The 17,420-nt window shown below is 38.3% G+C and overlaps 1 protein-coding gene across 1 annotated transcript; it reads right to left on the bottom strand.

Moving 5' to 3' along the window:
- Positions 1-13,761: 13,761 nt before the first annotated feature.
- Positions 13,762-16,194, bottom strand: LOC133525163 (uncharacterized). Its single transcript, XM_061861422.1, has 3 exons — positions 16,027-16,194; positions 15,211-15,372; positions 13,762-13,969 (listed from the first exon to the last, which is right to left on the bottom strand). Exons 1-3 carry the CDS (start codon positions 16,126-16,128, stop codon positions 13,790-13,792), a joined length of 444 nt encoding a protein of 147 aa, XP_061717406.1. The 5' UTR covers positions 16,129-16,194; the 3' UTR covers positions 13,762-13,789.
- Positions 16,195-17,420: the final 1,226 nt, after the last annotated feature.

Below are 17,420 nucleotides of genomic sequence, written 5' to 3'. Positions count from 1 at the left end.
CGTGCCCAGAAGTGCTGGCGTAGCTGCTGGATCTTCTGGTATCTGTCCACTAATCTGGTACGTGAAGTCAGATCTTCCTCTGGGATCGCTGTCATACTTCGCCCGATTATGAAGTGCCCAGGGGTGAGTGGCAATAAGTCATTCTGGTCCGAGCTAAGTGGGGTCAAGGGTCGAGAATTTAAAAGTGCCTCTATATAAGTCAGTGTAGAATACAAATCCTCATAAGTTAGGTTAGCTGAACCTAGTACGCGGCGCAAATGATGCTTTATAGATCGTACACCGGCTTCATGCAGACCACCGAAGTGTGGCGCTTGTGGAGGCAAAAAATGGAAATTTATTGATTCCGAGGTTATGGCCTCTGAAATGTCAGAAGCGTTTTGTGCAACAAAAGATTTGAGCTCGTTAGCCGCGCCCACAAAATTCGAGCCATTGTCGCAAAATATGTCTAAAGGTTTTCCTCTGCGAGCAATAAACCTCTTGAGAGCGGCAATAAAGTTAGCTGTGCTCAGATCACCCACCAGCTCGATATGTATGGCCTTGGTTTTGCAGCACACAAAGATACAAATGTAGGCCTTTATAAGACGACAACCACGCCCCCTACGGTTAGCCATCATTATGGGCCCAGCGTAGTCAACATTGACTTCCAAAAACGGAGAGCCTGGTTGCAGTCTTTGTTTGGGTAGATTGCCCATGATTGGAGTGACGGTACGACCACCAAAACGACGACAAGTTACACATTGGTGTGAAACGGATCTCGCTATACCGCGTCCCCCAATAGGCCAATACCGTTCCCTTATTGAATAAAGCAAGTGCTGAGGACCGGCGTGCATGAGAGCTTTGTGTTGACATTCGAATAACAATTTAGTTATACGATGATTTTTGCTTAATAGAATCGGATGAACCTTGTCATATTCATAATCCGAATTCGACAATCTGCCACCTACCCTAATTAAATTTAAGTCATTAGTGTCTATGTACGGGTTCAGTGACGAAATTGTAGATTTTTTGAGGGACGTTCCCGATTTCAACTTATTATATTCTGTGGGAAACGATTCCTTTTGTGAAATTAATATTAAATGTTTCAATGCATTGTCTAATTCCTCAGCACTAAGTGGGCCACTTCTTTTGTTGGCTCTGAAGCGCGTGTTGTGAATGAATCGTGCAATGTAGGCAAAGGTGCGTTGCATGCGCTTCAGATCTGAGAATTTGTTAAACGGAAATGTCTCATCAGTACTGGAATTGACTGCCAGGCATGTATTTTGAGTTTTAACTTCTGGTAAGTTATTAGTATTTAGTTTAGATTTTAATTGAGGCCATGAGTGCTCTGGCTGGGATAAAAATTGTGGACCGTTCCACCATAACTTGTTGTGCACTATTTCGTTGGCTGTCAATCCACGTGAAATGTGGTCTGCGGGATTTTCGTTGGTTGGAACATGTCTCCAAGCATGGTTAGCACAAGTGGACTGTATTTCGGCAATTCTGTTACGAATGAATGTTTGCAACTTACTTGGATGCATGCTCAACCAACCCAATACAATAGTTGAGTCAGACCACAGAAAGCAACTGTCAAATTGCAGTCTCATGGATGTCAAAATCTTGTCCAGCAACCGAGAACCTAATAGGGCTGCGCATAATTCCAAACGGGGCGTGGTCAATGGTTTAAGTGGGGCCACTTTCCCCTTTGAGCACAGCAAATTGACAGTCACTTCATTATTTTCGTTTGTTGAACGCACGTATGCACAAGCACCATAGGCTACTTCGGATGCGTCCACGAAGATATGTAATTGTAAATTGACAGGACTGTGACATATTGCGTGTCTAGGGATTTGTACTTCGTTGAGATTGTGCAACGTCAGCACAAATGCTTGCCAAACATCTTTTATGTCATCAGGGACAGCTGAGTCCCACGATAACTGGTGTAACCACAACTTCTGCATCATGACCTTGGCTTCTAAAACAGTTGGTGCGACTAAACCCAAAGGGTCAAATATCTTAGAGATAGTCGACAGTATGTTTCGTTTAGTGACAGGGCCTTTAAGGTCTATATTGGTTGTGATACACAAGCTATCGGAGATACTGTTCCAGGTAATGCCTAAAACTTTGGAACTATGCTCAGGGCATAGGTCCAGTTTTCCTTCGGCACCTACAACAGTCTTGTCATTGGCTATATTTTGGAGTACTCTAGTGTCGTTTGATCTCCATTTTCTCAGTGGAAAACAAGCACTATTCAAGACTTCTGTAAATTTGGTGTAGATCCTAGTGGCACCCTCTGCAGAGGAGCACCCGGAGATAAGGTCATCGACATAGAAATCCTTAGCTATGATTTCTTTTATAATAGGATCATCACACTCAATTGATAATTGTCGTAAACAGCGGATGGCCAGAAAAGCCGCCGACGACGTACCATAAGTTAAGGTATTTAATTGAAATATTTTTATAGGTTGGGAGGGGTCATCCCTCCACAACATTTGTTGCAAAGGTCGTTGCGATTCAACGACGCCACACTGGCGATACATTTTTGCTACATCTGCAGTCAAGGCCACGTCATGTTGTCTAAAACGCATTAAAATTGAAAACAAATCGTCTTGTATAGTCGGGCCGACTTGCTGCAAATCATTGAACGAGTAGCCAGATGATGATTTAGCTGAACAGTCAAAAACGACCCTTAATTTGCTAGTAATACTGTCACTTAACACAGCATGATGTGGCGCAAAATAGGTAATTTGCGACCTATCGTTATGTGATTCACTCATGTGACCTAATTGTATATATTCATGAATGAACTTCGTATAGGATTCTTTTAAGCTAGGGTTTTTTTGTAGTTTATTTTCTAAGGAAATAAACCTTTGTTTTGCTAAGCGATAGCTATCACCTAATAAGCTAGGTGATTGTTTGAGTGGAATGGTGAGTAAAAATCGACCGTCAGGTAAACGTGTCGTGTTTCGTACAAAGCTTTATTCACATTCCATCTCCTCTACACTCAAAGACGTAGAATCATTTGTTATGGAATCTAGTTCCCAAAACCTTGCTAATTGTTTTTGTATTGTGCAATTTTCTAAGTTATTTTTATTTTGTATTTGTGCATTTGTGATATTTTGTGCATGGGCGAACCCGCATATGTCCGTCATGCCTGGTATCGAGCCTCCTAGAACCCAACCGAGTTTTGTTTCATGCAAAATTAAATTTGTATTATCTAAGTCGACTTGCTCTGAGCCCAATAAACCCCAAAATACCTTGTTCCCTAGTAGGATGTCAATATTGGACCTTTCATAAAAAGTTGGATCAGCCAATTTGACGTTTTTGGGTATATTGAATGCTTCAATATTCATTGGCTCACATGGCCACGTCCTAGTTATGACAGGTATGACAGTACAGCTTATTTCAATAGAATAATCACTGTATTTTGATTTTAAATTAACCGTACAAGTTTTATTTAGGATAGATTCGTGTTCGTTTATTCCCGTTATCGAAATTAAAACTTCTTTCGTTTCCAGATTTAACTCTGTGCACAACCGCTCAGTTATAAAATTTGTAGTACTACCACAGTCAAGCATAATACGCACAGGATATGCGTTAGTGTTTGCAGCGCGCACGTCAACTATAGCGGTTGACAATACCCCTTCTCGCGGCTCGGCGCAAACCAGGCCAACAGGCGCTAGTGCGGTGGTCGCGCAGTCCGCCGGGCCAGCAGGCGCAGACGCGGCCGGTGCGGCCGGCACGGGCGCAGGCGGCGCGACCGCAACGGGCAGCGCGAGACCGCTGGTGCTAGGTACCGCAGTACTCGGCGCGTTGTTATCACGCGCAGTCGGCTTAGCCGAGTGCAAAATAGTGTTATGTTTTTTCCTGCAAACTCTGCACGGGCTTAAACGACACTTATTGGTAGGATGCCCGTGGCGGAGACAATTGAGACACAGATTTAAACCTAGGGCCCTGTTTTCCCTATCCTTTGCATTCAAATCTAGAAATGTTTTGCAATTGTAAATATTGTGAACGCTCGAATTGCATACAGGACACGATTTGGTATTATTATTAGTACTATTCGTTTTAGTAGGTGAATCGTAAGTGACCAAGGCTCGCGGCTTCTCTTGCCTAACATTTCTTTGCTCGAGAGTTTCTAGTAAATCGGCCCGCATCCTAACAAATTTGACCAAATCGTCAAATGTGTTAGAATCACCTTCTAACGTTAATTTGTATTTTTCCCACTCAAATAATGTTTGGGTGTCGAGCTTGGTACACACAATATATGTCAACAATGTATCCCATTTGTCGACTGGTTCCTTTAATATTTCCAAGGACTTTAGGTTTTTTATAAAAGTATCAATTAACCCACGTAACTGAAAAGCTGTATCTTTTTGTACTGCAAATACGTTAAATAAGGCTTTAACGTGATTAGATATAAGCAAGCGTTTATTATTGTATCTGTCACACACAAGCTCCCATGCAATTTGGTAGTTCGATGCACTAAATTCGATTGATTTAATCACGAGCGATGCACTGCCTTCTAAGTAAGATCGTAAGTAATGAAACTTCGTAATATCGGATAAACTAGTGTCATTATGAATCATAGATTCATACATGTCACGAAACTCCAACCATTGACTGTACGTACCATCAAACTTACTAAGATTTATTTCAGGCAATTTTACCTTTGTGTGCTTCACATCCGTCACCTTCATATCGGCTGGTGATGATTTAGCATTACTGACAGCAGGTCCCTCCGCCTCGCTCAGCAGGAGCTGGGCGCGAGCGATGCTGCTGTAGTACGTTGCCTCGAAAGTGTTCCTTTGGTTGTATTGCTCGGCAGCGTCCTCATGGGCACATTCTATCTGTAATTGTACGTCATGGAAGTCATTAAACACTAATTCCAACCTCGAAATGCGCAGCTCGAGCTCAAATCTTTGATGAGGAGTTAATTTTTCTGGTAATTCACTCAAATAGGTATTGAAATTAGTTAACTGAGCCTTACAAGTACCACGACGTTTAATATTTTCTTTTAAAATGGCTTCAGTCATTTTTCACCTCCAAAACGACACTGCAATGCAAAACAATTAAAAGGAAACGAATGTAAACAACACTTACTCGTAATTAGTAATTTTAGGTTAAGATTATTTGCACTATATTCTTTGTACGTTCTAATTATCTTTGAACACTAGTTGTATTAATTGAAAATATATGTTATATTCTTGTTTTATGCACTAAAAGTTAGGATAACTGCACTTTGATTACAATTGGCAAGAAATTTAGTTAATTTAGTTGTTATTACGATATGCCAGCGACTTAGTACTCACGGCGTAAACATGTGATTTTTTACCGTTAGCTGCAACAAGATAACGATGTTTAAGTAGATATCTATAGTTGCACTTTATGAGGATTTATATTTAATGCACTGTTATGTACGTAAATAAGGTATGATTTACGTTGTAATCTAGTTTTTTAGTAATATTTGTGACACTAGTCATTTTGAAATGATACCTAAGTAGGCACTTATAAGAAAGGGAGTGGATTGGGAACTTAGCTGGTTTCTAGTAATCCTGGGCTTCTGGTTCCTTAAATCCGTCCATGTAGGCTTGTAGATCCCTTCTTGAAAGTATTTTTGGTGGACTTAGCTTGTTTCTTGCGGCGAACTCGACGTAACTTAGCTTGTAATTTCGAATAGTTAACTGCGCTGTGACAATGGCGGTGCACGGACACGTTGGCTGGACAGTTAATTCGTAGTTACTCGCTGGTTCTTTATTTGTAGGCTCGAAGACCAATGTTAAGGGGCTATCCAGTTTTGTGGAAGCTAAAATGAACTCCAATGTAGTTACTATGATTTTAATATTTAAAAATAACCGGCCAAGAGCATGTCGGGCCACGCTCAGTGTAGGGTTCCGTAGTTACTCTTCCGTCACAATAAGCTAAACTGGAGCTTAAAGTATAGTAAATTGTTAACCAAGGGATGAAACGGTACTTTTCACCTGAGTTAAACAAATAGGCAAATTTGCATAATCAGTACCTAATTAAAATAAGTCTTTTTACTATGAAGGGAAAACTTTTTGCGATAACTCAAAAACAGCTAAACTGATCATGTCCGCTATAGTTTTCATTTAATGTCTTTCTTAAGCTCTACTTCCACAATTTTTTTCATATTTTTTGGACCTATGGTTCAAAAGTTAGAGGGGGGGGACACATTTTTTTTTTTCTTTCGGAGCGATTATCTCCGAATATATTCACTTTATCAAAAAATGTTTCTTGAAAACCCCTATTAGTTTTGAAAGACCTTTCCAACGATACCCCACACTCTAGGGTTGAAGCGAAAAAAAAATTTCACCCCCACTTAGGGAATGCAATAACCGGGCGTTTTTCATTACCGGTAATTTACCGACGCGAGGTCCCACTAACCGGTTAACCGGTAAATTACCGGTTATACGTTTATGATATAAAAAACATTGATTTTGCATTATTATTGATTGTGTCCTTATTTTCGTCAGTAACCTTTAAAAGTAGTCAACAGCACGTTATAGAAACATCGACAAAACAAAATAATGAAAATAAACTATAAACATTAAACAAGATATATTTACTAATCATATTAAATAAAAAATCAAACATGTATCATTTCAAAGCGAAATGAACTTGTACATTAAATAAGCAACATTAAACTTTTTGATTCTTTAAAAATCGCAGTAATCAAAGGGTAACAAAAAAGCTAAGTCGTCATTTAAATGTCATACACGTTTGCATTTACACATCTATCAATATAATATTGTTATTAAAGTAACTAAAACCGTAATCAACATTCATTAAAATCTAGTAAATATAAGAAAAAAAATATATTTAACAGCAAGATTAGTTTCATATCATTTTAACACTAGTTACTTTAAAATTGCACTTTAAGAGGCCGTTATCGATTTTAGTCGCAAAAATGTCAAATTGATAGATTAAGCGCATGAAATTGTACACCTTTTGTTAACTATTAAAAATAACAAGTACTGGTTTCTATTAGCACATCTTGTTATCTTTCATTATAATTTTTTTTTTTTAAACAGACTCACTTAATTAGTAATGATTTTTTTCTGATGGACGTTTAGGTAAACGCGCGAAAAGCAGTGATTTTGTCGATCTTATTTGTAAATTTCGTTAAGTTTGGACTGCTAAAAATGGTAATTTTGTATTACACATATCCTGTACTTCAACTTTAATAAACTACATTTTTGTTACTATAAATTTGAAGTAGTGTAAATGAAAGTTAGACGAAATCATATTTCTCCAGAAATTACTTCAAAACAAGTGACAATTTCTCTGAAAATTGACTTAATTTCAACGTAATTTTGATACTTAAACAATCTATAACATTTGCTGAAACTGTTCTTATACATCATTTTGTATAATTTACTACCATAATTTATATGAATTTTTAAAAACTATCCCTTCTCGTCACCTATTACCGGGGACGCACGCTTGCGACCTCATTATTAAAAGGCAAGATGAAAAAACGTGCTAATAGAAACCAATACTTGTTATTTAGATATTACGTAACAAAAGGTGTACAATTCCAACGACTAAATCTGTCAATTTAAAATTTTTGCTCTAAAATCGTTACCGGACTCTTAAGATAGGAGTTGGAATCCGGAACATGTCATCATCAGATCATTCTGTTAATTATATATAAAATATAGACGTTGCTTAGACATTCGTGAACGATATCTTGAACACAAGTAACCAGCGGTAGAAAATGTTCTTTCGCATTCCACACTTGTCTGACACTACAGACTAAAACAAAGGACACTGAACATAGTAAGGCGGATCGGGTAGGGGTGGCGAGAAGGGAAAGGGCGAGGGATTAGCGACCACTCATTTGTCACAAAACATTGCTTCCTAGTTCCTACTCCGACGAGATCATAAGATGCAGAAAAGTAAGTATTTTAAGTGTCTCTTCGTAATCGTAAACCGTAGTAATTGTTTTTTTTTGTAAGTACGAAGACATAGATGGGCTAATTCAACAGGTTGTTACATTTTTATTTGCCTATACAACGTTCGGTAAATTCCCGGTTACGGCTGGAAATTACCGGTATTTTACCGACTGTAATATTGGTCAAATTACCGGGTAACCGGTTAACCGGTTAACCGGTTAGCATTTCCTACCCCCACTTTACCGGTACCCTAAAAAAAATTAAATTTTTAGATTTTATTGTACGACTTTCTCGGCTTTATTGATTTATATATCCATGCCAAATTTCAGCTTTCTAGCACTAACGACCACGGAGCAAAGCCTCGGACAGACAGACAGACAGACAGACAGACAGACAGACAGACGGACATGGCGAAACTATAAGGGTTCCGTTTTATGCCATTTGGCTACGGAACCCTAAAAATGTACAAAAATGTAACGGAGCCGAGCCATTGCCGCGGTGGCTAGTAAGTAACGTCGTCACTTCGGCTGCCCCCCGCTGGCACCTCACCCCGCGGTCGCCCTGCTGGAGTGGTACGCGACAAGCATCTTAGTTTTTTTGTTGTACTTCCATATCTGTATTTTGTTTTCTTTTATTGATTCTTCCAGACCTTTTTTAAATGCAACTTAAGGACACTTTACTTCCACAACTGTGTCTTGGCCTATTAAGCCATCGAGTGTGGCACCAATAAACGGGTATTCATTGTCTATGAATAACCCGCAGGGCTGAATGATGACTTTTTCTTGAATAGCGAGTTGTTTCAAAGCGAGACTTTCATTTTCCACACCATGTGCGATCGCCGTTACGTTACTGAGGTTTGATTTATACAAAATATTTTCCACTAACTTTGCTTTGCTAGTTCTTCATTTATTCATTTATTCACTTAAATACAATGCAAGTTTACAGTATGTCATCACACCAAAGCACTTACACGCTAAATTATTAATTATACATAAAGAGAAAATATGTCAGTGAGAGAAATAGTCAAATAAGAAATTACAATTGTTTATCGTTCACAAAAAATAATAATAATACTAAATAAAGATAAATAAAAAAATACTAATAAAACAAATCATGATTCATTCAAATTATTTAGGAACTGTTTGGCAACATAATTGGGCAAATTTTCCGGCAAACATGTCAGCCTCCTCGTACTGAGTGAGCATTAAGTGCAGTAAAGATATTGCGCGCGCGGTAGGAGCGTGTCGAGCGTGGCACGTGCGAGCGGACACGCGCTGCAACAGGCCCGGTCGGCGGCGCGGCGCCACCGCCACGCAGTTCATATCCTGGGGGACCCTCACCGGAACCACCAATCTGATCCTCTCTAGCACAGCTGGGCAGTCCACTCTGTGGTGTACGACAGAAAGATAGTGGACTAACAACAACAACTTCCTCCTCATCCGAAGCGTGTCTTCGTTTTACTATCAGTCCGAAATTGGATGCCGTTATCATATTTTTTCGAAGCTCAACCCTGTCATCACTATCTCTCTGATCTAAAGTCGAACGTTGTATTTTATCTTTGTCTGACGTTAATTGTTTTAAATTTTCCAGAAAAGTTTCTTTAGCTATTGTTAGTTCTTGTTGGGATAAATCAGGAGTCTCTGGACGCCATAATCATTTTGAGCTGCATTATCTATCTTTAACATTCTGTTTTTTTTTTTTGCGGGGCCTCGCTTTGTTCAATGTTCTTTTCGCCAGTCGTCTATCTTCAATTTTTTTCAAAATTTGTTTTGTGGGGCTATAGCCTAAAATTCTTTTTTGAAGTAGAAATCTTGGGTGTGGGTTGTTAAAAGAAACAACTGCTGCATTGGAACGCGCTCGGTAACCACGACGGAATGAGAAATTAATTCTCTTTCTTCCTCAAGCGCTCAACTTGATTTGTGTCGACGTCTTCAAGCATACTTACATGGACAAGACTATTTGGATTATTGTTTGTACCCTGAACTAGTACAGTAGGCTCTGAACAAACTGACTTTGACTTCTTTAGAGCAGTGAGCAAACCTGCGAGCTATCATATTCGCTCTGACGGACAACGCTCTGCGCTCGCGCTCAATATCAGCATCATCTTTAAGGTCAGCATTCACCAAATGTCCTAAATATTTAAATTAATCAACGATTATGTGGGATTTCATTTCTTTTTGTAAGAATTTTATTTCTAAATTAAAAATAGGCTATAAATAAACTTAAAACTAATAAAAAGTAAAATTAAAATAAGAGTCTTATAAATAGAATATGTCCTCAAGCTCGCTACCGATGGGAAGTGTGCCCAGAAGGCTGGCCGCATTGCCACGTTGAATGGCAATGCTTATGCGTTGAGCGAAATATTGGCCAGCCTTCTGGTCACCTGTGGTGTCTATGAGGCGCGTCGCTAAATTCTTGTATAGCTGACGCGCGCTTGGCCCCCACGACCCTAGCGTTTCGACCCCAAACCATTTAACTGCTGGAAACGCTGGCCGGCATTTACCCTTAGTTGCATTTGTCACTGATATCGCCAGTTTTGCATTTTTATTGATGGTCACAAGATTTTTGCAATTAATAATGTGCCTTATTTTATTTAAAAATATAAGAAATAATTTGATTGATAATAATTTTGATTTAAATGGCAATGAAATTTCATTTAAAGATAGAATTGATGTGTACAACATTGATAAAAATAATAAAAGCAAAACATTAAGAAAATTTAGGGGAGTGCATCTCAAATGAAATAACTTCCAACAAATTAAAGTGAAACATGCTACCCAAGTTAAGAGCCACTCGGTCGGTGCCGAAATAAACGCGGCGAGAGATAGAGGGGAACTAAATAGCGACACGGCATAAAACACGGCTGATTTTGTAATTCATGTAAATAATTTATTTGATAATAAATAATTTATTTAATAATTTTTTTGCTAGGAAGCTTATTGGGGATGCGAGATTGGTAGAGGCTAGACTGCAGAGCCTAGAACACCGTAGAAAGGTAGCCTGTTTATCGGTATTCTACAGGATACATTTCGGGGAGTGTGCGATGGGATTACATAATCTTATCCCCCCATCTCCGTTCTGCCACCGTGGGACTAGACGCGGACTTGCGTTTCACCCTTACGTCGTTACTTTACCACTGATTCGCACTAAACGCTACGCATCCAGCTTTATCATGCGTACGGCTAAGGAGTGGAATTCACTTCCTGCAAATCTATTCCCAGTCCACTATAACTTGGACCTTTTTAAATCGAGAGTGAATAGACATCTTTTAGGTAGGCGTGTTCCATCCTAGACTACATCGGCACTTTCCATCGGGTGAGATTGTGGTCAAATGCTTACCTTTTCGGAATAAAAAAAAAATAAAAAATAATAATTTTATTTACAAAATAAATTCGACAAAAATCCTCACAAATGTGCTTTGACAAACAGTAATAATAAAATCGGCCAAGAGCATGTCGGGCCATGCTCAGTGTAGGGTTCCGTAGTTACCATTTTATCAGAATAAGCTAAAAGACGCTGATATCGCCAGTTTTTCATTTCTATTGATGATCACAAGATTTTTGCAATTAATAATGTGCCTCATTTTATTAAAAATATAAGAAATAATTTGATTGATAATAATTTTGATTTAAATGGCAATGAAATTTCATTTAAAGATAGAATTGATGTGTACAACATTGATAAAAATAATAAAAGCAAAACATTAAGAAAATTTACCCCAGTGCATCTCAAATGAAATAACTTCCAAAAAATGAAAGTGAAACATGCTACCCAAGTTATGAGCCACTCGGTCGGTGCCGAAATAAACGCGGCGAGAGATAGAGGGGAACTAAATAGCGACACGGCATAAAACATGGCTGATTTTGTAATTCATGTAAGTAATTTATTTGATTAATTTTATTTACAAAATAAATTCGACAAAAATCCTCACAAATGTGCTTTGACAAACAGTAATAATAAAATCGGCCAAGAGCATGTCGGGCCATGCTCAGTGTAGGATTCCGTAGTTACCATTTTATCAGAATAAGCTAAAAGAAGCTGATATCGCCAGTTTTTCATTTCTATTGATGATCACAAGATTTTTGCAATTAATAATGTGCCTCATTTTATTAAAAATATAAGAAATAATTTGATTGATAATAATTTTGATTTAAATGGCAATGAAATTTCATTTAAAGATAGAATTGATGTGTACAATATTGATAAAAATAATAAAAGCAAAACATTAAGAAAATTTACCCTAGTGCATCTCAAATGAAATAACTTCCAAAAAATTAAAGTGAAACATGCTACCCAAATTGTGAGCCACTCGGTCGGTGCCGAAATAAACGCGGCGAGAGATAGAGGGGAACTAAATAGCGACACGGCATAAAACATGGCTGATTTTGTAATTCATGTAAATAATTTATTTGATTAATTTTATTCACAAAATAAATTCCACAAAAATCCTCACTAATGTGCTTTGACAAACAGTAATAATAAAATCGGCCAAGAGCATGTCGGGCCATGCTCAGTGTAGGGTTCCGTAGTTACCATTTTATGAGAATAAGCTAAAAGAAGGCTATTAGTAAATATCATGTACTATTGTACATAAAATATAAGCATAAGGGATACCTATGCAGCGAAAAATTACTTATTTATTTCTAGTTATTTTACCGTTCTGTCGCAATGCATGATTTATTAGAGCAAGATCCCAGAGCCGCCAGAATATAGCCACATAGAGTTCATATAACGACAGACGGACATGGCGAAACTATAAGGGTTCCTAGTTGACTACGGAACCCTAAAAAATTAAGTGTGTACGGAATTTTATTCGGAGTAAAAAAAATTCGCTGACTTCAAAATAAAGATGATTGGAAAAAAGAATTCGAAATTGGAAAAACATCCCCCCTTGCTACGAGGGCACGATATGTCTTAACTAAACATATTAACCTCAGAAGAAGGACAAAACATAGAAACCGGGCAAAAATAAGAGCTTGGTAAAAGGTATCTTATTCACAACACGCTATTGCTTTTTGTCTATGAATGAATGAGACATCAATTCGCAATTACTTTCGTTTTTTTTTAGGCTTGTCACTAAAATGAACTGAGACAAATGTCAAATGGATGTAATTGGATGTAAAATAATCCAGCAAAATTAAATATATCATTGTTATTTCAGAGTAGGTCTCAATACGTAACAACTTTACGTAGTCGTATCATATTAGTTGAAATATTACGCAGGATTTCAGCGGTAATTGTGCTAATTTTTAATTACATTCTTTTTATTCCTGAAACATTGTTGAAAAACGTGCTGAGGTTTTATGTGTAATAGTTTGAAGATCACATACAGGAAGATGCGTATTTTCTTACGCAAGCACCGGTAACCTTTCATCGGTGAGTTTCTTTCAATTTGATGATATTAATTTAATATTAACATAAAAATCTAAATTATTAGTTTATGTAACTATCACCGTAATCAATTCTGGATAGACTTTTTCATGTATTTTCGAAATTTTCTGAGTATGTTTGCTGCATGATAACTGCTCGTATTAGATTATTACTTACTTTTTGATGCTCTAAAAAAAGCAGGCCAATTTTTACTACAGACATTGTCAAATAGAGGTGTGATGGCCAAATTAAATAAATAAAAATAAAAAATATAAATAAAAAAATAAATAAATAAAATAATAAAAATAAATAATATTCAATTATATCGCGGTGATTCATTAAGTGTCACACCAAAAATGACTGGACATTTAATGTTTTCTATAATAAAAATTAATACATCTTCTCAAGGACGCGCCTTCTCTTAAAAATAGTGAAAATACATTACCCCTATGTTTAGGTAGGGTAATATATTCTTTCATGGGGAAGTGAAACAAATACATTATCGCTTTGGTATACTATATTGCTTGTTAATCATCGTCTTGATCGCTGTCATAGTTGTTAACTGGTTCGAATTTGACGTAGAGCTGTAGGCACGCCACATCCATCCCGTCCTTCACTACGTAACAGTCCGCCTTAAATTCTCCGTACACGCTTTCTTTGAGAATATTGCTCATGTTGGCTACGTAGTTTACTGCGTGGTAGAATCCCTGTAAATATTTCTAAGCTAGAACCATGGAAGAAGACATTAAATGGATATCCTAGAATTTTTTTTACCAATAAATACGTACAAGAAGGAACAAAAAAAGGGGCTTTGCTTATTTGAGTCTTGAGTCTCTGACAGGCAACGTGTATTTGATTGAACGCTTTTTCACTGTTTGCACTGGTGCAGATAAACCCCATGGAACTAGAAGAACTTCTTCTGTGAAGAATATAGAAATAAGTGCCAATGAAAGATAACCACCAGGCAAAAATATTTATTTACAACGGTAACTCAGGTCATCCAAAGTCAATTGTCGGATGCCTCCGCACCTGACAATCCTGAAGAACGCTTAAAACTTCTTTAACTACAGGTGGAGCTGGTGTCGACATTTCTAATAAATTTACTACGGGACCAAATTAACAGGTGCTATGCGAAGGATATAGTAAAAGTATGCGCACTAACGGGAGTTTCAGCATATTAATAAAAGTTAGTCACCCGTCCGGAAACTATTCGCGAATAATGAGGCAACAAGTTCATAACTGACGCAAATACGAACCGTGAAGACAAGTTCTTTGGAGGAGTAAAACTTCTACTCTTTGGTGATTTTTGAAACTGCCTCTTATCAAACGTTTTGCTACACCTGTATTCTAACAGCCCGAATATCTCAATCCAGCCCCGCATCTGTGACATTTGTTCACGCTTTGCGAGCTGACTGAGAATACATTAAATGCTTTGAGAATCTGTGAGCTACCCACCCATCATTTAAGTTAAAATACCCAAGTGATGAGCTTGCAACAGAGAAGTCGTTAAGGTACACCTCACTAATAAGCGAGTAAACGCTGCTGTTTATTTGTTCCGAAACAAGAATGCTCGCATTCCTAAAATAAAAGCACAGGACCAGCTAATAAACGTCACATGAAATACAGATAATTTAAATTTATTTAAAAAACAAACATAAACAAAACTAGTCTGCTTTTGCTGTTGTAATTGTAGCACCATTCACAATCTCTCTGCTGAGCCTTAAGGTTGACTGGTAGAGAATGCCTCGTGGCATTAAGTCCGCCTTTTGTACTGTAAGGTTTTTTTCTTTTGTCTAATCAATACCCTAGAATTTTGAGGAGAGTGGTGTGATGACTGGTACACTAGACCTAAGACCACCGGATTATTTTTAGCTCATTTTCAATAGAACCGTTTATCTTAAAAATTAGTTTATACTTATTTTCCTCGTATTTTGGAAGTACAACTTACTTTCGGAATAGGGAATGTCGGCGGATCAATCCCAACGAACGCAAACACTCTCCTCGCGCTCTCTTCGCCATGTTTTTTCACTGTTTCAGCCAAGCAATCAGTCTTCCGAGTCGAGAAAGGTTTGCATCCACCGAACACCATCTTGCATATTTCTAGGCGCCCCTAAATAGTTGCAAACATTACAATGTGACTCCAAAGATACAAAAGTACTAACAGTACTACACTTTCGTGAAAAAAAACTTGTTTTAAAAATTTTCATTGTCATACTAGTTCCTAACTGTTACAGAGACGACCATAGCTAACTTTATTCCTTAGCAGTTGGACATCAGGAATTAATTCCATTTAGTCACGAGTCCTGCGCACATATTACGACTCGAGTTGAAAGAAATAGTCGTATTAGCAATAGTCATCTTGATATTTTCAACTCAAGATTTGTAATCTTTCGAAAACAGGTTATGGAAGTACTTTGCCATTCATCACCATAACGTTAGGTTTATATTATCTTATATGTGTTTCAGTCTGATTTTCCTGTAATCATTACATTACAGTGTAATGTATTTTAGTTCTTTGCTTTATTTTCCCTCTCTTCTTTGTACGAATTAAGTTTTGGTACCTAAAATAATTTAATTGCATTTTATTGTGTAATTTAGAGTAGTTTTCGCTCTTTAAATAGGCATTTCATGTTGAACATACTGCTTTGGATAGCATTCCCAACCAAAACATGTTCTTAAAACAATATTTCGTGTAATAAATTATATTTGTTTTGTGTGCCCAATAAATAGAAAAATAAATAATATAATAAAATCTGATACGAACGCCGTACGATTCATCAAGATCTTCTAACAAGGACACGTTGCCGTTGAAAGCGTCGTGCGTACGATTCAGCTTGTGTCGCCGCACGCGCACTCGCCACGACATCTCTGCGTCCTTTGCGCATTCTTGTACGTTCAGGATTGACCATGTGCCCGGCCCCTACAATAAGCATGAAACAAGAATCATCGGGCACTAACGCCTCGGCCACGAAACGTACGCTCTTACCCGGTGGCCATGGATCGGACACTCCGAGTATGCACCGTCGACGTAGACGCCGGTTATGTATGGCGGTCGGCGTCAGCGTCCAGCGTGCTTTCCATATAGGGCTTGCAATAATCCGCCAATTTTTATATCCGGATATTTCAAATACTTGTTATTTTACTATCCGGATTAAACGAATAATTCGAATACGACACCCCCGAGTTAGAGTTACAACTAGGACACTTAGACCGAATAACATTAGGGGCACCGCAACCGTAACACTTAACTTTTTCAACGACCTTATTTTCTACGCACTTATCACTTTTTTCACTTTTATTTAATCTTTCACAGTTATCTTTACTGTGCCCGCCGCGACGGCAATAAACGCAATACAAACGACGAGGCTTGACGTCAGGTTGATCGGAAGAAGACGGCGTACGCGACGTTGAAGCGTAGGTATCTTCGGCGGCGGCGGCACTTTGCCTAGCAACGCCGCTCGCACCGCTGGCGCGCGACCTTGCGCTATTCGGCGAAACGCTCTCTGCCGTGGAACTTTGACGATCGTTCGATTTTTTTGCCGCAACGGGTATATGATTTTCTTTGCGTGAATCTTCAATACTTTGACAATGTTTCAAAAGTATCTATGTTGTCTCTTTTTAACCGTTTTCTTATTCGGCGGTCTAAAAGTCCGAACACCATGTCTATTTGCACTCGCTCACTTAGGTCTTCTCGTGGCAATTTAGCTAATAACGCTCTGGCTTTGGACACAAATATTTCTGTGTTTTGTTCGCTTTGAACTAACGAGAAAAGCTCTGTGTATATAACAAAAGGAGGGCGGCGCTCGCCGAAAGCACTTTGTAGCTTATCGAGCGCATCTGCCCACGTCCTTACTTGTGATTTTACACCTTGCCACCAAACTCCTGCGTCTTTCGTGAGTAGCAGTGACAAACCGCGAACAGCATTTTCGTCCGTAATATGCAAGCATGACTTGTAACTTTCAATGTTATCAATGAAACTTTCTAGATGCTCTTCTTTGCTGCCGCTGTAACGAGCCGTACATTGTGCAAAGTTACCATTAACTGAAGCGAATGTAGCAGCAGCAGCGATGGCAGCCGCCGTGGCGTCGGCCTGTGACGGAGTTGAAGACCTCACCTCGCGAAGCAGTTGCTGACAAAACTCGTTCTGAGTTTGTTGCA

The sequence above is a fragment of the Cydia pomonella genome, chromosome 14 (genome assembly GCF_033807575.1).
Source record: "Cydia pomonella isolate Wapato2018A chromosome 14, ilCydPomo1, whole genome shotgun sequence".
NCBI classification, from domain to species: Eukaryota; Metazoa; Arthropoda; class Insecta; order Lepidoptera; family Tortricidae; genus Cydia; species Cydia pomonella.
The sequence above is the reverse complement of the archived record's forward strand: the minus strand, read 5'-3'. Positions and strand labels throughout refer to the sequence as shown.

Excerpts from the sequence above, each read along its gene's own strand:
- LOC133525163 (XM_061861422.1), bottom strand. The coding sequence starts at position 16,128 with ATGTCGTGGCGAGTGCGCGTGCGGCGACACAAGCTGAATCGTACGCAC. Across the intron at positions 15,373-16,026 it reads ATCTTGATGAATCGTACGGC|GGGCGCCTAGAAATATGCAA; the intron begins GTTCGTATCAGA and ends GCAACTATTTAG. Across the intron at positions 13,970-15,210 it reads CGACATTCCCTATTCCGAAA|GGATTCTACCACGCAGTAAA; the intron begins GTAAGTTGTACT and ends AAATATTTACAG.